The 23,496-nt window shown below is 51.7% G+C and overlaps 1 protein-coding gene across 7 annotated transcripts; it reads left to right on the top strand.

Moving 5' to 3' along the window:
• The first annotated feature begins 827 nt into the window (after positions 1-827).
• LRRC43 (leucine rich repeat containing 43) lies at positions 828-23,479 on the top strand. Of its 7 annotated transcripts, none has more exons than XM_033220305.1 (12): positions 830-1,452; positions 2,686-2,946; positions 4,364-4,474; positions 6,173-6,312; positions 8,542-8,780; positions 10,102-10,289; positions 10,970-11,229; positions 19,881-20,022; positions 20,224-20,352; positions 20,435-20,503; positions 20,990-21,023; positions 23,323-23,474. In XM_033220305.1, exons 1-12 carry the CDS (start codon positions 1,309-1,311, stop codon positions 23,448-23,450), a joined length of 1,845 nt encoding a protein of 614 aa, XP_033076196.1. In that variant the 5' UTR covers positions 830-1,308; the 3' UTR covers positions 23,451-23,474. The 7 variants fall into 7 exon arrangements, with proteins under 7 accessions (XP_033076199.1, XP_033076198.1, XP_033076196.1 ...); XM_033220304.1 differs by having other exon boundaries at positions 20,432-20,503; XM_033220303.1 differs by having other exon boundaries at positions 831-1,452; positions 20,435-20,623; positions 23,323-23,479.
• Positions 23,480-23,496: the final 17 nt, after the last annotated feature.

Genomic DNA, 23,496 nt, shown 5'->3' with positions numbered 1-23,496 from the left:
CCTTGTGATCCACCCGTCTCAGCCTCCCAAAGTGCTGGGATTACAGGTGTGAGCCACCGCTCCCAGCTGCCCAGCCTAATTTTTCTAATAACAGTAAAGTTGTCCCAATATCATATAGTTAAAAAGAATGAGAGATGTTAATGTGTTCCTCCGAAATTCACTTGTCAGAACCTGATGCCCAGTGTGATAGTATTAAGAGGTGGGGCCCTTTGGGAAGTGATTAAGTGTGGGGGCTCCTCAGGAATGGGATTAGTGTCCTTATAAAAGAAGTTTCATGGCTGGGCGTGGTGGTTCACACCTGTAATCCTAGCACTTTGGGAGGCTGAGGCCAGTGTGCCTGAGCCCAGAAGTTTGAGACCAACCTGGGCAACATGGTGAAACTCCGTCTCTACTAAAATACAAAAAATTAGACCGGGCACAGTGGCTCACGTCTGTAATCCCAGCACTTTGGGAGGCTGAGGCAGGTGAATCACCTGAGGTCAGGAGTTCGAGACTAGCCTGGCAAACATAGTGAAATCCTGTCTGTACTAAAAATACAAAACATTAGCGGGGCGTTGTGGCAGGCGCCTATAATCCCAGCTACTCGGGAGGCTGAGGCAGGCGAATCGGTTGAATCTGGGAGACGGAGGTTGCAGTGAGCCGAGATCGCGCCATTGCATTCCAGCCTGGACAAGAGTGAAACTCGGTCTAAAAAATAAAAAAGTCGGAAGTGGTCATGCGTGCCTGTAATCCCAGCTACTAGGGAGGCTGAAGCAGGAAAATCGCTGGAACCCGGGACACGGAGATTGCAGTGAGCCGAGATCTCGCCACTGGACTCCGGCCTGGGCGACAGAGTGAGACTCCGTCTCAATAAAATAAAATAAATAAAAAGTTAAAAACATAAAACGAGGACTGGGTACTTAAACAGTTATACAGGTGGACAGTATGAAACCCCTGACTCCAGGCTTAGAGAGACCCACCCTGGAACCCACTGGCTGGCTGGAGTCGAGAGGTTTGACCTTGGGTCCTCTTCTCCTTTCTCCAGCTGTCAGATGGGTATAGGATGACTTTCCGTGGGGAGTGCTTGACAGGAGCTAAGAAACAGGTCAGCTATGGCGCTCACTGCCTGCGAGAGCTGCTGCACTTAGAACCACCAGCTGTTATCCCATTTTTGTAGATGAGGGCAGAAGAGAAAACCCAGGTGGCTGGGGCCGAGTTGTCTGTGATCCGGATGGGGGGGGCTTTTTCCTCGGGGCAGGTGAGCGCGCTTGGAGAGGCCCCGGCCCCCGCGCACGCGTCCTGGCGGTTGCCTGGCAACGCGGCCCGGCCATGGAGGCGTCTTACGAGTCTGAGTCCGAGCCTGAGGCCTGGCCTGGGACTCAGCGGCCCGGGACCGGGACCGTGAGCGCGGCCGTGCGCGAGCACTTGCGGAAGCTGTGTCTGCGCGAGTTCCCGTGCGGCGCCGGCAGCTGGGTGCGGGCGCCGAGGCTGGGACTCTGGGGCCCTGGACCCGCTGCGGGGAGGCACGGGCCCGGGCGAGCGGGGCGGGCTGGTCCCTGGGGCCTGGGATCTGCGCATTCTGGGGGCCGCCAACGTGGGGGCGGGTGGGGCTCGAGGTTGAAGGTGGGGACCGGGCCGTGGGCACTGCCGGGGGGAGGAGAGCGGGGCCCGTCCTGAGCACCTCAGCTGACCTGGGCCGGGGCCTCTCCCTGACTTGATGCCAACACCCCAGATTTCCAGTGGGCAGGTTCCTTTGGGGTGAAAAGCTTTTGTTTTGGGCAAAGAGTTCTACAACTTTTCCCAGCCTCCGAGCATTTAAGGAGAGCCTGAGGCAGTGTGAGACGTGGCTCTGAGCCTGAAGCCTGCGACCTTGGGTCCAGAAGAAGGGGTTACCCCTGCATCCCACCTGTCTCCAGAGTCCTAGACCCTTCCCTGCCATGGCTTCAACCACGAGGGGAGCCCAGGTGTAGCCCAGGAAGGCCTATTGCCCAGGCTGGAGCTTAGTGACGCGATCTCGATTTACTGTAACCTCCGCCTCCCGAGTAGCGGAGATAACAGGCAGCTGCCACCATGCCCAGCTAATTATTGTATTTTTAGTAGAGACAGGGTTTCACCATATTGCCCAGGCTAGTCTCAAACTCCTGACCTTAAGTGATCCGCCCGCCTTTTTAAAAGGAATGGGATCTTTTAATTATTTTGTATCTCACCTCATCTGTAGTTATATCAGTGGCTAATAATCCATCAAAATTATTGATGACTGTCTAAATTTCTTTTTTCTCTTTTTTTTTTTTTTTTTTTTGAGATGGAGTCTCGCTCTGTCCACCCAGCCTGGAGTGCAGTAGCATGATCTCGGCTCACTGCAACCTTCGCCTCCCGGGTTCAAACGATTCTCCTGCCTCAGCCTCCCAAGTATCTGGGACTACAGTTGCATGCTACCATGCCTGGCTCATTTTTTGTATTTTTAGTGGAGCCGGGGTTTCACCGTGTTAGCCAGGATGGTCTCGATCTCCTGACCTCATGATCCGCCTGCCTCGTTCTCCCAAAGTGCTGGGATTACAGGCATGAGCCACCGTGCCCTGCCCACTCTCTAGATTTCTAAACTTGATCCCTAATCATCCAGTTTTATGATCTGTTCTGTTTTGAGCATTTGGTGTCCTTAAGGGGGCTGTGTCACACCTAGAGAAATCCCCACCTCTGCCACTGCAGAATAAGTCACGCTTTCTTCCTCAAACTTGGCGAACATGGAGAAAGCTGGTCACCAAAGAGGAGGATGTGGTGAGCCCCGGGGAGGAGACGGTGGAGGCCCTGCTGGGCCTGGTCCGCAGCCCCCACTCCCCCTGGGCTCTGCTGAACGACTCGAATGCAGAAGACAGTTTCCTGAGAGAACTGGCCATCCGGAACCCGCTGATGATCACAGACACCTTCTTCTACTCCTACTTCCGGTCCTTGCGGGTGGTAGACAAGGAGGTGAGTGCTGGGCACGGGGTGGGGGGGGATGTTAGGGTGGCTGCTTCCCTAAGGGAGGTTGGGGGGAGGGCACCCTTCCCCACAGCGCCTCAGGGGTCCTGCCCTGGGGGCTGAAGCCAAGGCCAGTCTGCCCTCTGCTTCATCTCCCTGGCTTGTGTGCCAGGCAGGGCCAGCTACTCGGTCAGCCTCGCGTTTCTTTTTCCTTTACCGCTGGAGGCCATCATGGCACATCTTCCACAGCTGAATTCTGCAGTGGACCCTTCTGGGTTCTAGTAAAGATTTTCCAAAGGGTCTGTGTTAGTTTTACTTCATTTAAACCATGGAAGTCAGGGTGGAGGATGGTTGGTGTAGTTCCAACTATTTTAATTTGTTACCAAAAAGCATTCTTTGTTTACATCAGTAACAGAGCCCAGGCTTGGCACGGTGGCTCTCTGGTGCTTGTAATCTCAGCACTTTGGGAGGCCGAGGCAGGAGGATCGTTTGAGTCTAGGTGTTAGAGACCCAGCCTGGGCAACATAGTGGGATCCCATCTCTATAAAATTTTAAAATTTAGCCAGGTATGGTGGTGCACGCCTGTATATCCAGCTACTCGGAGGCTGAGGCAGGAGAATCACTTGAGCTGGGGAAGTAGAGGCTGCAGTGATCATGATCACACCACTGCACTCCAGCCTGGGTGACAGAATGAGACCCTGTCTCAAGCAAGCAAGCAAGAGTGAGACTCTGTCTCAATGAATAAATAAAGTCAGCAAGCCAGCCCAAACATTGCCGGGAAACTTGGTCTCAGCCTTCCCCAGGCTTGGCTTTCTTTTTCCAGAGCCACTGGGAAGTAACACGGCTCTGGGGGACAAATAGGGTGACTGGTAGCAGTTTGCCAGGGACTTTCAGTTTCAGTGCAGAAGGTTTCGTGTCCTGGGAACGAACCCCTTCCGTCCTCGGCAGACTGGCACAGTTGGTGACCCTGGAGAAGGGAGGCCCCGCTAGAAAGGGTCCCGATGTCTTTGAGGCCACAGGAACTGAGGAGTCATGGATGGGTCACTGCAGCTTCTAGTCAGACCCTGCTCTGGGTGATTCCTGGACACCTTGACCGACTTCAGTGCCCAGAGTTCACTGTGGCTCTGGGGTAGGCAGAAAGGAGAGAGGTTCCTGCCCTCACAGATGGCTTATGGTCCAACAAAGGACACAGGTCATTGGCCTGGAAATCATGCACCGCCTATGGTCAGAGAAGGATGCAGGTTGGGAGAGGCTCCTGGATCTTGGCAGAACAATGCAGTGCGGGAACGGCTTCCAGGGAAGCAGAGGGTGGGGAGGGAGGGGAGGTAACTGATGGAGGAGCTGCTGTCTTCCCAATGTAGACATGGGTTCTGTGCCCGTGCTCCCTCACCTGCTATAGCCCTCAGCTTTCTCTCCCCTCTTCCAGGTCACCCTGGTGGATAAAGACCTCCTGAAATTTCTAAAGCTGGAGGAGTTGGTACTGAGCGCCAATCGAATCAAGGAGGTGGATGCCACCAATCTGCCCCCCACACTCAAGGTGAAGGAGCCCTGGTCTGTTTTGAGTGTTTGGGCCACCGCAGCCCAGAGGTCTTGTTCTACCCTGCCTCACATAGGTGTGGCCAGTGTGGGTGGAGGGTAGGGCCCAGCTCCAGGCTTTTAAAATGTAGGTCACTTTCCTAGAAAAGTTTAACATAGAATTACCGTATGACCCAGTGCTTCGATTCCTAGGTGTATCCATGAAGGAACTGAAGACAGGGATTTAGCCAGATTCTCGTACTCCAGAGTTCAGAGCTGCGTTACTCACAATAGCAGAAGGGTGGACGCAACTCAAGTGTCTATAAACAGATGAATGGATAAACAAAAAAATGTGGAACAGGCCAGGCGCGTTGGCTCACACCTATAATCCCAGCACTTTGGGAGGCCGAAGTGGGCAGATTGCCTGTTCTCAGGAATTTGAAACCAGCCTGGGCAACATGGGAATATCCCGTCTCTACAAAAATACAAAAATGAGCCGGGCGTGGTGGCTGGTGCCTGTAATCCCAGCTACTCTCAAGGCTGAGGCAGAAGAACCGCTTGAACCCAGGAGGTGGAGGTTGCAGTGAGCCAAGATGGTGCCACTGCACTCCAACCTGGGCGACAGAGCAAGACTCCACCTCAAAATAATAAATAAACAATAAATAAATAAAAATTTAGGCTGGGAATGGTGGCTCACGCCTGTAATCCCAGCACTTTGGGAGGCCAAGGTGGGCAGATCAGGAGGTCAGGAGATCGAGACCCTCCTGGCTAACACAGTGAAACCCCGTCTCTACTGAAAAAGAAATACAAAAAATTAGCCGGGCGTGGTGGCGGGCACCTGTAGTCCCAGCTACTCGGGAGGCTGAGGCAGGAGAATGGCGTGAACCCGGGAGGTGGAGCTTGCAGTGAGCCGAGATCCGGCCACTGCACTCCAGCCTGGGCGACATAGTGAGACTCCATCTCAAAAAAAAAAACAAACAAAAAAAAAATTAAAAAGCCCAAACAAGCAAGCAAACAACAACAACAAAAAAGGTGTGTGAGGCTGTGGATAAGAACTACAAGCAAGGAAGGTTAGCTTTGGATTTTTTCCTTATCCATCTAGGGGCCCTTTTGGCCTCCCAGGGACACATTCCTGTGGGTTGAGAAGGTGCCAGATGTTATGCAGATCCCCACTGCCAATCCAACATCACCCCCCATTCCAGATGTTGAAGTGTCTTTCACAAAAGGCAGAGAAACTTCCCGAGACCTGCTGCAGGAATCTTTTCTTCCTGGTTTTTTTGTTTTTTGTTTTTTTTGAGACGGAGTGTCGCTCTGTCGCCCAGGCTGGAGTGCAGTGGGGCGATCTCGGCTCACTGCAAGCTCCGCCTCCCGGGTTCACGCCATTCTCCTGCCTCAACCTCCCAAGTAGCTGGGACTACAGGCGCCCGCCACCTCGCCCGGCTAGTTTTTTGTATTTTTAGTAGAGACGGGGTTTCACCGTGTTAGCCAGGAGAGTCTTGATCTCCTGACCTCGGCCTCCCAAAGTGCTGGGATTACAGGCGTGAGCCACCGCGCCGGGCCTCTTCCTGGGTTTTTTAAAGGGAGGCCGAGTGGCGCCAGGGAGGCCGGGTGTGAGTAATGTGTGATTCCGCTACTAAGTTTGCGGGACGGAGGGGAGGGGCCTGATCCTCAGCGCTGACTTGGTGCCCTATCGTCCCGGGCCTTCCGTGTGGTCTGCCAGGTGCTGGAGCTCTACGGCAATGAGATCAGCAGCATGGAGTGTCTGTGCGCCCGCCCGCCCGCCGGCCTGCAGCACCTGGGGTTAGGCCACAACAAACTTCTAGGCCCCTTGGAAAGTCTCTACGTCACCGCTGATCACTGGTAACTCCAGAGCCCAGGTGGAAAGCGAGAGGGAGGGATTAAGTATCAGGTTGAGGCCGGGCGCGGTGGCTCAAGCCTGTAATCCCAGCACTTTGGGAGGCCGAGACGGGCGGATCACGAGGTCAGGAGATCGAGACCATCCTGGCTAACACAGTGAAACCCCGTCTCTACTAAAAAAAATACAAAAAACTAGCCGGGCGAGGTGGCAGGCGCCTGTAGTCCCAGCCACTCGGGAGGCTGAGGCAGGAGAATGGTGTAAACCCAGGAGGCGGAGCTTGCAGTGAGCTGAGGTCCGGCCACTGCACTCCGGCCTGGGCGACAGAGCGAGACTCCGTCTCAAAAAAAAAAAAAAAAGTATCAGGTTGAGGCGATTTTACCCCGGTGGCGTGAGAGCTCAGCTTTGGTCTTTTCTGTAACTCCCAGTTGGCTGCTAACTCCAGACTTACGGTTTATTTCTCTGAATCCCCCTTCAGTGGGATTTTGTAAACAAAAAGCCCAGAGAACAAGAGGTGGTGGGTGTGAAAGCCTTTGCTTTGGTGCTGTCTTTTAATTTTTTAATTTTAATTATTATTATTATTTTTTTGAGATGGAGTTTCACTCTTGCCCAGGCTAGAGGGCTGTGTGTTGTCTCAGCTATGCAACCTCTACCTCCCAGGTTCAAGTGATTCTCCTGCCTCAGCCTCCCAAGTAGCGAGTATTGCAGGCACCCACCACCACACCTGGCTAATTTTTGTATTTTTAGTAGAGATGAGGTTTCACCATGTTGGCCAGGCTGGTCTTGAACTCCTGACCTCAAGTGATCCACTTACTTCAGCCTCCCAAAGTGCTGTGATTACAGGCATGAGCCACTGCACTTTGCCTGGTGCCATATTTTAGAGGAGGGTTTCTCCCTTTGGGCTTGCTGGCATTGGAGCCCCATTATTCTTTGCTGTGGGGCTGTCCTGGGTATGGTAGGATATTGAGCAGCATCCCTGGCCTGCATCTGCAGATGCCAGGGGCACCTCCCTGCTAGTTGTGACAAGGAAAAATGTCTCCAGACAGTACCTAATGTCCCCTGAGCAGCAAAATCCCCCAAGCTGAGAACCACTGCCCTGGAACCAAGCCCTCCTAGCGCCAGCCACTCCATCGCTGTTGAAGGTTCAGGCTCATTAGGAGCCTGCAGACAGTTCAGCTCCCAGTTGATACTCAGCTTGGTTTCCTCCATGGGTGAGCAGTAGAAAACTTAACATCCTGGACCTGAGGGGTAGGAGGGGGACCAGAGACCACCCAGAAAAGGCCATCAGAGGAAGCTGGGAGAGGAAGGCTTTGCAAAGCATGCTGTGAGAAGTCCCAGGACTTCAGCAGTCCAGCAAGGACGGAAGGGGTAGAACCGCCTCCCCCGTTTCCTTCCCCCAAGGAGCCTGGAGGGCACGCCCTTGGGGGATCCAACCCTCTACTGCCTGGAGCCGGCAGATGCAGCAGGGAAGGGAAGCCCCCTCTCTGACCCTGGTTTCCTCTTCCTCCCCTTCTGCTCTTAGGGGAAGAGTGAGGCTAGGATTGGGAGGCGCTGTGCTGGCAGTGGCCGCTTGTGTTTTTCTTCTGTTCTCAGAGCTGAGATCAAGTTGCTTTCTAGTTTGTGGCAGCAGGAAAGTCACCCTGCCCCTGCCCTGTGTCTTGGTCTGGCCATAGGCCTTGGCCCATGCATGCTCTTTGCAGGCCCCTCCCAGCCCCCTTGCCTCCTGGGGTCCTGCCCCAGTCTGCCTTTGAGACGCCATCTCCTGCTTCTAGAATGCCCAGCCCTCCAGCCTCCCAGTCCCCAGCGCCAACCCCACTCCTGCCCTGTCCACTCCTGCCCCTGTCCACAACTCCCCCATGGTGGCTGTCCCCTGCTGTGCCATCCAGTCTGCCCGTAGTATTTGTGCAGAGCCTCCTAGATGCACGCAGTGTGCAAAGCTCTACGGAAGCTACTGAGAGGTTTGGCCAAGAAGAGAGGAGTCCCGTGAGAGGAGGTCGGTGGGGGCGTCTCTGTGGCTCTGACTGTGAGGGTGGCAGTGCTACGGAGAGTGGAGACGAAGAGCCAGGCACTCATTCCCGACCCGGGGTTAACTTGGGTCAAGGGTAGGACAGGGTGTGCAGGCCATGGGTGGGCAGAGTCCTCAGGCCCAGGCCCGCCGTTGTTTTGGCTGCAGGGATGCTTGGCCCCTGCTCACCTGGCTTCTTGACCCTCAGACGGTCCTGCTCACCTTCCAGGCCCAACCTCGTCTCCCTGGACCTGGGCTTCAATGACCTGACAGACCTGCAGAGCATGGTTGCCAGCCTGAGGACCCTCCGGCACCTGCGACTCCTGGTGCTGCAGGGAAACCCACTGGCCTTGGTGCCCTACTACCGCGGCCTCACCATCGACAGCCTGGCCCAGCTCTGCGTGCTGGACGACATCACCGTGTCTCCCAACGAGAAGCATTTCTTCCGGGGGCTCAGCCTCAGTGGCGGTGAGGGTGCTGGCATGCAGGGAGGGGGTGGCACGTGACACCCCGGCCTCCGCCTGGCTGTGCCCCGCCCTCCTGGGTCCGCACACCCCTCTGTCTGCAACTCTCCATTTCACCCAGACCCTAGTCAGGTATAGCCTCTCTTCTGGGTCAGAGTTTTCAGCCAGGCTTTGATTCCGGTGATTGGGATTTGGAGACAGAAATGACAGGGGGAGGCCTGGCGCGGTGACTCGCACCTGTAATCCCAGCACTTTGGGAGGCTGAAGCAGGCAGATCGCTTGAAGTCAGGAGTTTGAGACCAGCCTGGCCAACATGGTGAAAACCTCTCATCTCTGCTAAAAATACAAAAATTAGCTGGGCATGGTGGCGAGTGCCTATAATCCCAGCTACTCGGGAGGCTGAGACATGAGAATCTCTTGAACCCGGGAGGTGGAGGTTGCAGTGAGCCAAGATGACACCAGTGTACTCCAGCCTGGGCAACAGAGAGAGACAAAAAAAAAAAAAAAGGTGGTGTGGGAGGATCACTTGAGCCCAGGAGGTGGAGGCTGCAGTGAGCTATCATCTCACCACTGCACTCTAGCCTGGCGACAGAGCGAGACCCTGTCTCTAAAACAACCTGTAGGGACTTGGGACAGTTATTTCTTTTCTTTTTTTTTTTTTTTTTTTGAGATGGAGTCTTGCTCTGTTGCCCAGGCTGGAGTGCAGTGGCCAGATCTCAGCTCACTGCAAGCTCCGCCTCCCGGGTTTACGCCATTCTCCTGCCTCAGCCTCCCGAGTAGCTGGGACTACAGGTGCCCGCCACCTCGCCTGGCTAGTTTTTTGTATTTTTTAGTAGAGACGGGGTTTCACCGTGTTAGCCAGGATGGTCTTGATCTCCTGACCTCGTGATCCGCCCGTCTTGGCCTCCCAAAGTGCTGGGATTACAGGCTTGAGCCACCGCGCCCGGCCTGGGACAGTTATTTCAATCAGCTTCTTCACCTCCCTGGTGGCTGGAGATCACCCCCTTGTGGTTCATGCCGCAAGGTGCACTGGAGGCTGCTTCAGGTCACTGTGACGTGCTGGATAATACTAAGGTGACCTTCTGCAGAGCAGCCCCTATCACTCCCATATACAGATGAGGAAAACAAGCCGAAGGGGGCATAATGACACCCAGATCACTTCAGGTCAGCTTGCCGGAGCTGTGGCCTGAACCTGACTGCCTCACCAAGGCTCAGCCCTGAGTGCTGGAGAGAATCCAGGGACCTGTGCCTTCCCAGCCCTCTTGTGTTCTGTCTGCCAACTTCCATTCCACGGGGCACCCTGTCCTGCCCATTCCTCTCTGCAGATCTCTTGGCACAGGAGGCGCAGTTTGTGGTGACCATCGGAAACCTCAGAGGAGTCCTGGACACCTCTGTCCTAGACCCGGAACCCGGGCCCGAAGGCCCTTTCATCGCTTATAGCTATTACGTGACGTACGATTTTGTGAGAGACGAAGAAGGTGAAGCGGATGAGGACACGGGCGAGCTGGCCGAGGTGTGCCCTGGGCTGTCCCTGGGAGTGTGGGAGGCTCTTATGAAAACTGAACCACTTCGTGGGCCCCAGGAAAATCCTTTTAATTAATTCATTTATTTATCGAGGCGGAGTCTCGCTGGAGTGCACTGGTACCATCTGAGCTCACTGCAACCTCTGCCTCCCGGCTTCAAGCGATTCTCCTGCCTCAGCCTCCCCAGCAGCTGAGATTACAGGTGCCCACCACTACGCCCAGCTAATTTTTGTATTTTTAGTAGAGATGAGGTTTCACCTTGTTGACCAGGCTGGTCTGGAACTCCTGAGCTCAAGTGATCCTCGGCCTCCCGAAGTGCTGGGATTACAGGCGTGAGCCACTGCACCCAGCCCCATTCTGCAATTTCTACAACTCCTCCCATCTCCCTCCACATCAGAAGAAAACCCAAGGATACCATCTGACTAGCAGAAATGTGATGACGCTTGTCTCCTGCTCCCACATAGAAGTGGTTCTTGATTTTACTCTTAACATAGGTCTCTCAGAAAAAACAAAACTGGGTTTCTAAGAGCCCTCCTGCCTCCTAGCGTGGTGTGTCTGCTCATGCGTGAACCTCATCCAGATGTCAGGAGCTGTGTTACAGACACCCCCAGGCATCAGCTGAGCGTGTCCTGAAGACGGCAGCCTTGGACGAGTTTCTGTCTTCCTGCAGATTGTCAAGCCCTCTCCCAGCTTAGAATTATTAGTTGAGGAATCTCCTGAAGAGGTCGGTGAAGATGTCATCAAAGACATTGTTGGAGGGGTCACTGAAGAGGTCGAAGGATCTCTGGAGTCTGAGGCGGAGGAGTCAGGAGAGTCGGAGCTGTCTGTCATCTCCGGGCCTTCGACCATCTTGCAGACACCGAGGGCCTCTGCAGAAGAGCTGGCCAAGTTGCGGCTGTGTATAGATCCCCGGCTCTGCCCGTCCCCAGGGTAAGGATGGAAACCTGAACCAGGGCAAGTGGTCAGAGCAGTAGGGTCACAAGCCTAGACCACACTGTGGCCTTCCATTAAAAGTCCTGAGGCTGGCTGGGTGCAGTGGCTCACACCTGTAATCCCAGCACTTTGGGAGGCCAAGGCAGGCGGTCAGGAGATTGAGACCATCGTGGCTAATACGGTGAAACCTCGTCTCCACTAAAAATACAAAAAAATTAGTCCCGGGCGTGGTGGCGGGCACCTGTAGTCCCAGCTACACGGGAGGCTGAGGCAGGAGAATGACGTGATCCCGGGAGGTGGGGCTTGCAGTGAGCTGAGATGGCGCCACTGCACTCCAACCTGGGCGACAGAGCAAGATTTCGTCTCAAAAAAAAAAAAAAAGGTCCTGAGACTGAGTCTCTCCGGGATCCCCCACCCCCAGGAATGGTTAAGGCGCCCACTAGGCTGTTAGCTGTGCTGGCAGCATTTAGATTTAGTGTTCAGCCCTCTTTTCTGAAGGGCTGAACTTAGCTCAATCCTTCTACTCTAACCATCTACTCAAAGTACAACTGAGTCCCACCTCCCTGATCAGCCAAGATTTTCGGAATGATTGAATTTCTTTTTTGGCGGGGACAGAGTCTCGCTCTGTCACCCAGGCTGGAGTGCAGTGGTGCGATCTCAGCTCACTGCATCCTCCACCTCCCGGATTCAAGAAATTCTTTTTTTTTTTTTTTTTTTGAGACGGAGTCTTGCTCTGCCACCCAGGCTGGCGTGCAGTGACCGGATCTCAGCTCACTGCAAGCTCCGCCTCCCGGGTTTACGCCATTCTCCTGCCTCAGCCTCCCGAGTAGCTGGGACTACAGGCGCCCGCCACCTCGCCCGGCTAGTTTTTTGTATTTTTTAGTAGAGACGAGGTTTCACCGTGTTCGCCAGGATGGTCTTGATCTCCTGACCTCGTGATCCGCCCGTCTCGGCCTCCCAAAGTGCTGGGATTACAGGCTTGAGCCACCGCGCCCGGCCCTGGATTCAAGAAATTCTGACGCCTCCACCTACAGTTCGGACTACAGGCATGTGCTACAATGCCCGGCTAATTTTTATATTTTTAGTAAAGATGGGATTTCACCCTGTTGGCCAGGCTGGTCTCGAGCTCCTGGTCTCAAGTGATCTGCCCGCCTCAGCCTCCCAAAGTGCTGGGATTACAGGCGTCAGCCATTGCGCCCGGCCTGAATTTCTTGAGTCGATTGAGAGATTATAAATTAACAGCCCTTGGGTATGAAAACCTTTTTTGGTTTAACATTTTAATCCATCTAAGATGTATTCTCGCACATGAAGTGCTGTAAGGATCTTCCATCTTCCATCCTATATATCATGTTCTTTCTTGACAATCTAGTTCCATTCCTTCTTTTTTGTGCTACTTTTGTTATGAAGATTGTAGGAATTGTTATAAATATTAATTTTATTATGAACATATATGTTACAGACCCAACAATACATTGTTATAATTACTGCTTTATATAATCTATGTCTTGCAGAGAAGAAAGGAGAGCACAAAAAAATTTTTTTTAAGCTTGTTAACCTTCTTAGTTACCATTTCTGGTTCCTTTCCTGTCTTCCTTTAGAATTGATTTGCTGTTGTGGCTCATGCCTGTAATCCCAGCACTTTGGGAGGCCAAGGTGGATAGATCACTTAAGTTCAGGAGGTGGAGACCAGCCTGACCAACATGGTGAAACATCGTGTCTACTAAATACAAAAAATTAGCCAGGAGTGGTGATGCGCACCTGTAATCCCAGCCACTTGGGAGGCTGGGGCAGGAGAGTTGCTTGAACCCAGGAGGCAGAGGTTGCAGTGAGCCGAGATTGCACCATTGCACTCCACCCTGGGCAATAAGAAAGAAGTTCCATGTCCAAAAAAAAAAAAAAAAGGAAAGAAAAGAATTGATTTACTTTCTGGTTTCATTCCTTCCCTCCCTCTTTCTTCCTTTCTCTCAATTGATTTACTTTCTGGTTTGATTCTCTCCCTCCCTCTTTCTTCCTTTCTCTCTTTCCTTTTTGTGGTGGGGTCTCACTATGTTGACCAGGTTGGTCTTGAACTCCTGATCTCAAGCAATCCTACTGCCTCGGCCTCCCAAAGTGCTGCAATTACGGATGTGGGGCACTATGCCTGGGCTTGGTGTCATTTTCTTTCTCCAGTATGCTTCATTCTCACCCCCATTTCCTTCATGTTGTTATAGTCAAATATATTACATTTCTACATGTTATAGCCCAAACTACAATCTTATAGATGTTATCTTATGCTATTGTATTTTATTCTAATTAGAATCAAGGACAAGAAATATATGACTATACTGTCTTTTGTAGTTGCCTACGTGATTACCTTTATTAGTGCTCTTTGTTTTTATGTGAATTTGAATTACCCTCTGCTGTTACTTCCTTTCAGCCTGAAGAACTTCCTTCAGGAAGTTAATGTATTCATGTATGCAACTTCTTTTCATGTTTCGTGTAAGGCAGATCTACTGGCAACAAAGTCAGTTTTTTCTTTCTCTTTATATGTCTTTATTTCACCTGCAATTTTGAAAGATAGTTTTGTTGGGTATAGAATTATTGGTTGACAGTTTTGGTGTTTTTTCCCCCCACTACCCCAGAATATCTTTTTTTTTTTTTTTTTTTTTTTTTTCGAGAGGGAGTCTCGCCCTATTGCCCAGGCTGGAGTGCAGTGGCTGGATCTTGGCTCACTGCAACCTCTGCTTCCTAGATTCAAGTGAGCGATTCTCCTGCCTGAGCCTCCCGAGTAGGTGGGATTACAGGTGCCTGCTACCATGCCCAGCTAATTTTTAGTAGAGGTAGGGTTTCACAATATTGGCCAGGCTTGTCTTGAACTCCTGAGCTCAAGTGGTCCACCCTCCTCAGCCTCCCAAAGTGCTGAGATTACAGGTGTGAGCCATCATGCCTGGCCTACCCCAGAACTTTGAATATGTCTCCTGCCTGCCTACTGGCCTCCATTGTTTATGATGAAAAGTCAGCTGTTCATCTTATTGGGATTCCTTTGTCTGTCATGAGTCATTTTTCTCTTCCTGCTTTCAGGATTTTCACTTTGTCTTTCAGCATTTTTACTATGATGTGTCTGGGTGTGAATATGTTTGCATTTATCCTGCTTGGAGCTGGTCAAGCTTCTTGAATATATAGATGAATGTTTTAAATCAAATCTTGGAAGTTTTCAGCCATTATCCTTCAAGTGTTTTTCTCTATTCCTTTTTCTATCTCCTCTCCTTCTAGCACTTCTATTATGTGTTCTTCTAGTAGCTCTTCAGAAAACCCAAGGAAAATCTGGAGTGTTTACCAGGGGCCCACCTCCTTGGAGGGCTTTGAACACAAATTTTTGTCCCCCTAGTGCCCATGAGGTTGCCCAAAGTTCTCTTCAGCTCCTCAGCCACCACTGTTGGAATTGGCTCTGGAGCATGAATGTGGCACTAAGCTCATTCTCTTTGACTGTTCCCCTTTGCCCTGATGTTGGCCCTGAAAATTCTGTGACTCGGCTCCTTAGCACCTTCAACAGACAATGTTAATATTGTGTCCAGCTGACATGACTGTTCTTAGCAGGAAGGTTTGTCTAGTATAGTCTAGTCTACCATGTCCTAAAACAGAATTTCCACATTGATTTTCTAAAAATACATTTCATTTTTGCAGTTGAATAGATTTATTTTAAATTGTCTTAAGTTATATTCCTTAGTTTACTTGTAAGCCTTTATATTTTCCATATAATTATTTGCCATATGTAATTGCCCAAGTTCAACAATTAGCAAACGCCAGTCATCCACATACCATTTCCAGGTGTGATGCTGGGTATCGGGATTACAAACAACAAATCAGATAGAAAATGGTCTGTTCTAGAGGGTTGGGCACAGTGGCTCATGCCTGTAATCCCAGCACTTTGGGAGGCCAAGGCAGGTGGATCACTTGAGGTAAGGAGTTTGAGATCAGTCTGGCCAACATGGTGAACCCCTGTATCTACTAAAAATAAACCCGGGAGGCGGAGCTTGCAGTGAGCTGAGATCCGGCCACTGCACTCCAGCCCGGGCGACAGAGCGAGACTCCGTCTCAAAAAAAAAAAAAAAAAAAAAGTATCTGGGCATGGTGGCACATGCCTGTAATCCCAGCTACTCAGAAGGCTGAGGCAGAAGAATTGCTGGAACCCAGAAGGCAGAGGTTGCAGTGAGCCAAGATTGCGCCACTGCACTCCAGCTGGGAGACAGAGCAAGACTCCGTCTCAAAAAAAAAAAAAAAAAAAAGATCTGTTCTATTTGGGCACTTACCTTTTCATGAAGGAAATGAACAAACAGTAATTACATATTCTAATGTCACAAGTGGTACATCAGAGGAAGTACAGGACAAATCTCTGCCCCTAGCGTGGGCACATAGACTTAGACACAAAGAACAGTGGAAATGAGACTTTTAATGGCAGTTTTGCAAGATCCGGTGTCTGGTAGGCACGCTGGGGCAGTCACAACAGGTCATTTATCTCCTAGTGGGCAAATCCCTCCCCCAGTTCCTCATTGGTCGAGTACTATGGGGTTACAATCTTCCTGGGTGTCACCTAAGTTTCATTATCCCCTTATAAGGTCATACTGCGTCCCCTTCCCCACTCAAGTTTTGCTCTTGTTGCCCAGGGTGGAGTGCAGTGGTGCGAGCTCAGCTCACTGCAACCTCTGCCTCCTGGGTTCCAGCAATTCTTCTGCCTCAGCCTCCCAAGTAGCTGGGATTACAGACGCACGTCACCACTCCTGGCTAATTTTTTTTTTTTTTTGTATTTTTAGTAGAGACAGAGTTTCACTACATTGGCCAGGCTGATCTCAAACTTCTGACCTCAGGTGATCCACCCACGTTGGCCTCCCAAAGTGCTGGGATTATAGGAGTGAGCCACCGCGCCTGGTCCCCTTTTATGAGCTGACCCTTCCTCTACATCCTGTTCGCTAAGCGTGACTTTCTAGGTGCCTGAGTCATGCAGTTTGTCACGTCTGCAAGTCTGGCTGCCAGTACTTAGATTTTTCATGCCTTGCAAATGGACCATTTAAACCGGTTTCTCACAGGAGGAATGGTAGAAAGAAGATTAACTATGGAGGAAGGCAGGGACTGGCAAGAGACAGGGCTGGAGAGAGAGAAAAAAAAAAGACCCCTTTCTCCTAAGGGGAAACCATCGGAAAGTTTTTCAGCAGAGGAGTCATGAGATCAGGTTTTACATTTGAGGAAGAGGACTGCAGTGGACATGGTGAGTGTGCAGATAGACTCTAGACTCTTCTACTCACTTCTCCGGTAGATTGTTGAGTGCTAGCCTTCATATGTTTGTATCATTTATGTACATATGTTATCACTGGTTTGGGGTTTTTCTTTTTTTTTTTTTTTTTTTTTTTGAGACGGAGTCTCGCTCTGTCACCCAGGCTGGACTGCAGTGGCCGGATCTCAGCTCACTGCAAGCTCCGCCTCCCGGGTTTACGCCATTCTCCTGCCTCAGCCTCCCAGGTAGCTGGGACTACAGGCGCCGCCACCTCGCCCGGCTAGTTTTTTGTAGTTTTTAGTAGAGACGGGGTTTCACCGTGTTAGCCAGGATGGTCTCGAACTCCTGACCTCGCGATCAGCCCGTCTCGGCCTCCCAAAGTGCTAGGATTACAGGCTTGAGCCACCGCGCCCGGCCGGTTTGGGGTTTTTCTAATGCCATTTTTTATTCAGGAGGGTCAACATTTCTTTAAGCTGAGAAGTACAATTTTTCTTTTCCTTTTTTTTTCTTTTTTATTTTTCTGAGATGGAGCCTCACTCTGTTGCCCAGGCTGGAGTGCAATGGCGCAATCTCAGCTCACTGCAACCTCCGCCTCCCGGGTTCAAGCGATTCTCCTGCCTCAGCCTCCCGAGTAACTGGGATTACAGGCATGCACCACCACACCCAGCTAATTTTGTATTTTTAGTAGAGGTAAGGTTTCTCCGTGTTGGTCAGGCTGGTCTTGAACTCCCGACCTCAGGTTATCCGCCCGCCTCTGCCTCCCAAGGTGCTGGGATTACAGACATGAGTCACTGCGCCTGGAGAGAAATACAATTTTTTTTTTTTTTTTTTTGAGATGGAGTCTCGCTCTGTCGCCCAGGCTGGAGTGCAATGGCCGGATCTCAGCTCACTGCAAGCTCCGCTGCCCGGGTTTACGCCATTCTCCTGCCTCAGCCTCCCAAGTAGCTGGGACTACAGGCGCCCGCCACCTCGCTCGGCTAGTTTTTCTGTATTTTTTTTTTAGTAGAGACGGGGTTTCACCGTATTAGCCAGGATGGTCTTGATCTCCTGACCTCGTGATCCACCCGTCTCGGCCTCCCAAAGTGCTGGGATTACAGGCTTGAGCCATCACGCCCGGCCCTAGAAGTACAATTTTTTACATTCTATCTTGGATTCTTTCTATGTGTCCATTTCACTACATTTCTTCTTCTTTTTTTATTTTTGAGACGGAGTCTCGCTCTGTCACCTAGGCTAGAGTGCAGTGGTGCGATCCCTCAATGCAATCTCCACCTCCCGGGTTCAAGCGATTCTCCTGCCTCAGCCACTTGAGTAGCTGGAATTACAGGTGTCCGCCACCACGCCCGGCTAATTTTTGTACTTTTAGTAGAGACAGGGTTTCACCATGTTGACCAGGAAAGTTCGAGACCAGAACTCCTGACCTTAAGTGATTCCCCTGCCTCAGCCTCCCAAAGTGCTGGGATTACAGGCATGAGCCACTGCGCCCGGCGGAGATACAGTTAGCACATCATAACGTTCATTTTAAAGCGCATGAGTCGGTAGTTTTTAGTATATTCACAGAGTTGTGGAACCATTACCACGGTCTAATTCCAGAACGTTTCCATCACCCCAGAAAGGTACCCATTAGGCGTCACCTTCGATTCCCCTATCCCTCTAGTCCAAGGTAACCATTAAAGTACTTTCTGTCTCTATGGATTTGCCTGTTCTGGACATTTCATATGGATGGAATCACAAAATACGTGGCCTTTTGTGTCTGGCTTCTTTCACTGAGCATCATATTTTCAAGGTTCATCCACGGTGTAGCATCAGTGCTTCAATCCTTTTTCTTTTTCTAATTTAATTTAATTTTTTTTTTTTTTGAGATGGGGTTTCGTTCTTGTTGCCCAGGTTGGAGTGCAGTGGTGCTATCTCGGCTCACTGCAACCTCCGCCTCCCAGGTTCAAGCGATTCTCCTGCCTCAGCCTCCTGAGGAGCTGGGATTATAGGCACCTGCCACCACGCCCGGCTAATTCTTGTATTTTTAGTAGAGACAGGGTTTCACCATGTTGGCCAGGATGATCTGCCCACCTCGGCCTCCCAAAATGCTGGGATTACAGGTGTGAGCCACCGTGCCCGGCCTACTTTCACGATTTTTACGTTTCCCTTGTAACACTTGGTTTTTCACAGTTTACAAGCCCTCGTTAATTTACTGGGCTTTACCTGCTGTGATATTTCAGTTGGCAACTTGGTCTCTACTTATCTTGGAGGGAAAATGTTCTCCATCCTCAGTGATGAAATAAGTTATTTATTCTATTTTCTTCTGGTTTCTATTAACGTTCAACTTGGACATACTTTAAATTTGTTGGAGTATATTATTAATTCTCTTTCATACTGTGATCCAGTTGGTAGAACAATTTATGTTAAATCACTTCCCGAGTGGGATGCTGCTTCAGGATTGCCATGGTGTTCTGAGACTTAGGAAACTCCAGTCGCCTCTGTGTTCTAGCCTGGGGCTAGGCTGGAATTGTTTCTGCTTTTTTTTTTTTTTGAGATGGAGTCTCACTGTGTCACCTAGGCTGGAGTGCCCTGTCACAATCTCAGCTCACTGCAAGCTCCACCTCCCAGGTTCAAGCAATTCTCCTCCCTCAGCCTCCTGAGTAGCTGGGACCACAGGCACATGGCAACACACCTGGCTAATTTTTTGTATTTTTAGTAGAGACGGGGTTTCACTGTTAGCCAGGATGGTCTCGATCTCCTGACTTCGTGATCCGCCTGCCTCGGCTTCCCAAAGTGCTGGGATTACAGGCGTGACCCACCCCGTCCAGTCTCTGCTTTTTTTTTTTTTTCCTGTAGGAGGGTCTCACTTTGTTGCCCAGGCTCGAGTGCAGTGGCATGAACACGGCTCACTGCAGCCTTGACTTCCTGGGCTCAAGCAATCCTCCCACCTCAAGCTGGGACTACAGGCATGTGCCACCACGCCTAGCTAATGTGTCTATTTTTTGTAGAAATGGAGTCTCGACATGTTGCCCAGGCTGCTCTCGAACTCCTTGGTTCATGCGATCCTCCCGTCTCGGCCTCCCAAAGTGCTAGGATTAGAAGCCAGAGCCACCATGCTCAGCCCTTGGCTGAACTCTTCACAAACAACCCTTGGTGCATTGTGGTTGGTTTCCGTCAGTTGCTCAGGGCGGTCCTGCCTCTGAAGGAGGGCTCCACGCACCTTTGTTTTGCTGTCTCCTCTGTGGCCACATTCCTTTCTGTCCTTCTGGTCCTCTTGCCCTGCCTGGTGGCAGCCGGGCCCCGCCTCACGCTGTCTGTGGGCTTCGATGCTCATGGTCTCTCGGATGTCCCCTCACAGTCCTGTTCTGGGTCCCCGGCCACAGCCCCTGGCTGACGGCACCCACGTCTTCCTCTCTCCCTTCCCAAGGACTGTCCTCTTCAGCACCACCCACAAGCCCTGGGCTGAGGTCATCCCGTGCAGCTACGAGATGCAGCACTCTCTCAGGGACCTGGTGCCACTGAAGGCCTTCCTGCTGGCAGGGACCACTGTGACCATCGTGGAGGAGAAGGTGGGCAGGCAGAGTCAGCGCCCGGCCGTCCACAGGCTGCTCTTCTGCCCCTGTTCCTCATCCCATCGGGCTGTCCCCCATGGGAGCCCCGCTCCCTGGTTAGATGAGGTCTCAGCGCCGCTCCAGAAAGGGTGAGGGAGAGGCGACCCCAGGCAGCCCACCTGGGCCTCTGCTCACTCGAGGATTCTCTCCTCCCCCTAGATTCTCTCCTGGCCTGTGGTGCTACCTGCTGTTGACAGTCCCCTGTCTGCCAAGAGAGGAAAGGGGGAGAAAGACAAGAAAGGGAAGGAGAAAGACAGGAAGGGGCAAGGAGAGAAAGAGCTGGCCAAGGTACTGGGCCTTGGTGCTGGGGAGGGCAGCCTGGCCACATCCTTGCCTCGACATGTCCCACCCTCCTGTCCTCCCCTAGCAGGAGTGGAAGGTGCCGAAGAAGAAGAAAGAGCCGCCCAAGGAGCTCCGGCAGGACCCCCCCATCCTCCAGGTGCTGGGCCGGGGCCTGGTGATCCTGGAGCCCCTGCTTGCCGGGGAGCCCCTGGTGTCCACTGTGTGCAACTTCGGCACGGTCCGCACCTTGACATCGGACAGGCTGACACTGGCCAGGGTACAGCCGGGCCCCAGCCACATTCTCCACCTCTGCCTTCGCCCTCCCCACCGGAACCCTGCGGGCAAGCAAGGGCTGAGGGCCTAGGTCACCGGATGGGGAGGAGGTGGCGGGGAGGGCCTTTCCCTGGGTCATGCAGCCAGCCAGGCTGCTGGTGCTGCCGTCTGCACAGAGGACGCCTCCATAGACTTTGGCCCAGTCAGCAGCCTTCCCCTCGGGGGTGGGCTGGGGCAGTCACCCTCACCAGGAGACCCCCGCCTTCCTGGACCTGTCAGATGTCTTGGAGGTGGTGGGCCCCCAGAGACACTCCTTCTCCAGCACCTCCCCTCTCCAGCAAGCATCTCGTTTTGTGGTTCTTTCTCTCAGGATTCAAAGAAGATTAAGAAAGTTGCCAAAAAAGGTGAGTGCCGATGGTGGTGACTGAGGGCAGGGAGTGTCAGCAGGACTTGCCAAGAGCCAGCCCTGGTGGAGGCCAAAGGAACAGAAGGGTGGGGAATGGTAGCTTTTGGCCTGGCCTGGGGAGAGGCCACATCCCGCTTAGGATCCAGTGTTGTTATTTCTTCTCTGCAGCCCTCAGACCACAGGGCCTGTGTGGGTTGTGGCGCGGGTGGGGAAGGCACCTGTGGTAGAGCCATGGGGGGCAAGGGCTTGGAGCTGGGGCTGCCTGGGGTTCATCTGCTTCCGAGGTATCTGCCTCCAGCTTCAGGCCATCGGCCCTCATTTGCTGTAAAAGGGACCTGGACTTGTCCTGTGGGGAGCTGCAGAAGCACCTGAAACGGGTGCGTCTCAGGTTTGAGGTTCAGAAAGAACATCCAGCCGGGAGGGAGAGAAAGGAGACAGGGAGAGCCGTGGGAGGTGGCTGCAAAGGCAGAGGCCCGATCATAGCAGAGCAACCCATCATGCTGAAGCTGAAAAGTGGAAACAGGCCCAGTGTGGTGGCTCACGCCTGTAATCCCAGCGCTTTGGTGTGCTTATCACCTGAGTTGAGGAGTTCGAGACCAGCCTGGTCAACACAGCGAAACCGAAACCCCGTCTCTACTAAAAATACAAAAATTAGCCAGGTGCGGTGGTGGGTGCCTGTAATCCCAGCTACTCAGGAGACTGGGACAGGAGAGTCGCTTGAACCTGGAAGGCAGGTTCAAGCTCAGGTAGTGGGCTGAGATTGTGCCATTTCACACCAGCCTGAAGAAGTAAACGTTGGAGGGCACACGCTACTGGACTTCAAAACCCATGCCTATATGAACACATGATTTGTGATACTTATCTGTGGGTTAAGATGGCCTTAAAAGGTTGTTTTGGCTGGGCGCGGTGGCTCACACCTGTAATCCTAGCACTTTGGGAGGCCGAGGCAGGAGGATAACGAGGTCAGGAGATTGAGACCATCCTAGCTAACACGGTGAAACCCCGTCTCTACTAAAAATACAAAAAATTAGCCGGGTGTGGTGGCGGGCGCCTGTAGTCCCAGCTACTCAGGAGGCTGAGGCAGGAGAATGGCGTAAAACCCGGGAGGCGGAGCTTGCAGTGAGCCGAGATTGTGCCACTGCACTCCAGCCTGAATGACAGCAAGACTCCGTCTCAAAAAAAAAAAAAAAAAAAAGATTGGTTTTTAAAAAAATCTCTTTAATGTTTGGCTTAATTGAAGACAGCTGGATTCTTATAGCTACATCTGCAGTCAACCGCTTGCAATATGTTGCTGTAATTGAAGTGCATAAAGAAAATCCAACCTCAGACTTATAATTGGAAAAGAGGGGAGTATTTTAATAGATCTTCAAATAATATAATTTCTTTAATATTACACCAAATTTGACAAGTGGTAGTTTCTTAAAGGTTGTTACAATGTGAAAACAATGTATATTGAATTTTTCATAATCAGATTAAAATTAGTCTAGTTTGCATTTTGAATGGATATTTTACCATGCACAGTTTGTAACATGCATGAGTTACTTGTAAACTACAGGTTAACCGACTTATGCAGACATTCCAACTGTTGACACCCGTCACTCTACAGTTCCCAAAAATCACGTTCTTTACTATCACCACCCACGTCATTAGGTCTTTGAGTATTGGAAAACTGGTAACTTCATGGTGGCAGTAACAATGTTATTTCATTTTTAGGGCAAATGTTATAATTTATTGAAATGCTTTCAGTTGTTTCCCCTGAAGTGCTAGAATTACTTCATTTTTAAGAAAATATCTGCAGCTGGGCGCGGTGGCTCACACTTGTAATTCTAGCACTTTGGGAGGCCTAGGTGGGCGGATCACTTGAGGTCAGGGGTTCGAGAGCAGCTTGGCCAACATGGTGAAACCCTGTCTCTACTAAAAATACAAAAATTAGCCAGTCGTGGTGACAGGCGCCTGTAATCCCAGCTACTTGGAGGTTGAGGCAGGAGAATCGCTTGAACCTGGGAGGCGGAGGCTGCAGTGAACTGAGATCGCGCCACTGCACTCTAGCCTGGGCGACGGAGCAAGACACTGTCTCAAAGCAAAAAGCAGCCAGTCTTGCAACTCAAACAGCTGCGACTTATTAAATGATCTAATTAAATGCAATTTAATTTTCTTATTACGGTTAAGACCCGAAGACGGAAACTGAGCTCTCGCTGGGATAGGGCCCAGGGCTTGCATTTGGGATGGGTCAGAGCGACCGAGAACGCCAGCCCATCCGTCTCCCGAGGCTCATGCTCGCGTTTTAATTTTCTCAGAAAAGCCAAAAGCCGTGAATCCGATCTACGAAAGCGATTACCACCCCGAGCCCCTGACGGTGGAGGTGCAGATCCAGCTGAACCAGTGCCGCTCGGCGGCGGAGGCTCTGCGCATGTTCGCCGTATAGGGCGTGGGCAATAAAGGCTGTTCCCGGCACTCCCGCCTCGGCGTCT

Source organism: Trachypithecus francoisi, unplaced genomic scaffold, assembly GCF_009764315.1.
Source record: "Trachypithecus francoisi isolate TF-2019V2 unplaced genomic scaffold, Tfra_2.0 Lachesis_group11, whole genome shotgun sequence".
Classification (NCBI taxonomy): Eukaryota; Metazoa; Chordata; class Mammalia; order Primates; family Cercopithecidae; genus Trachypithecus; species Trachypithecus francoisi.
The sequence above is the reverse complement of the archived record's forward strand: the minus strand, read 5'-3'. Positions and strand labels throughout refer to the sequence as shown.

Excerpts from the sequence above, each read along its gene's own strand:
- LRRC43 (XM_033220302.1), top strand. The coding sequence starts at position 1,309 with ATGGAGGCGTCTTACGAGTCTGAGTCCGAGCCTGAGGCCTGGCCTGGG. Across the intron at positions 6,313-8,541 it reads TACGTCACCGCTGATCACTG|GCCCAACCTCGTCTCCCTGG; the intron begins GTAACTCCAGAG and ends CTCACCTTCCAG. Across the intron at positions 20,353-20,431 it reads GAGAGAAAGAGCTGGCCAAG|CAGGAGTGGAAGGTGCCGAA; the intron begins GTACTGGGCCTT and ends GTCCTCCCCTAG.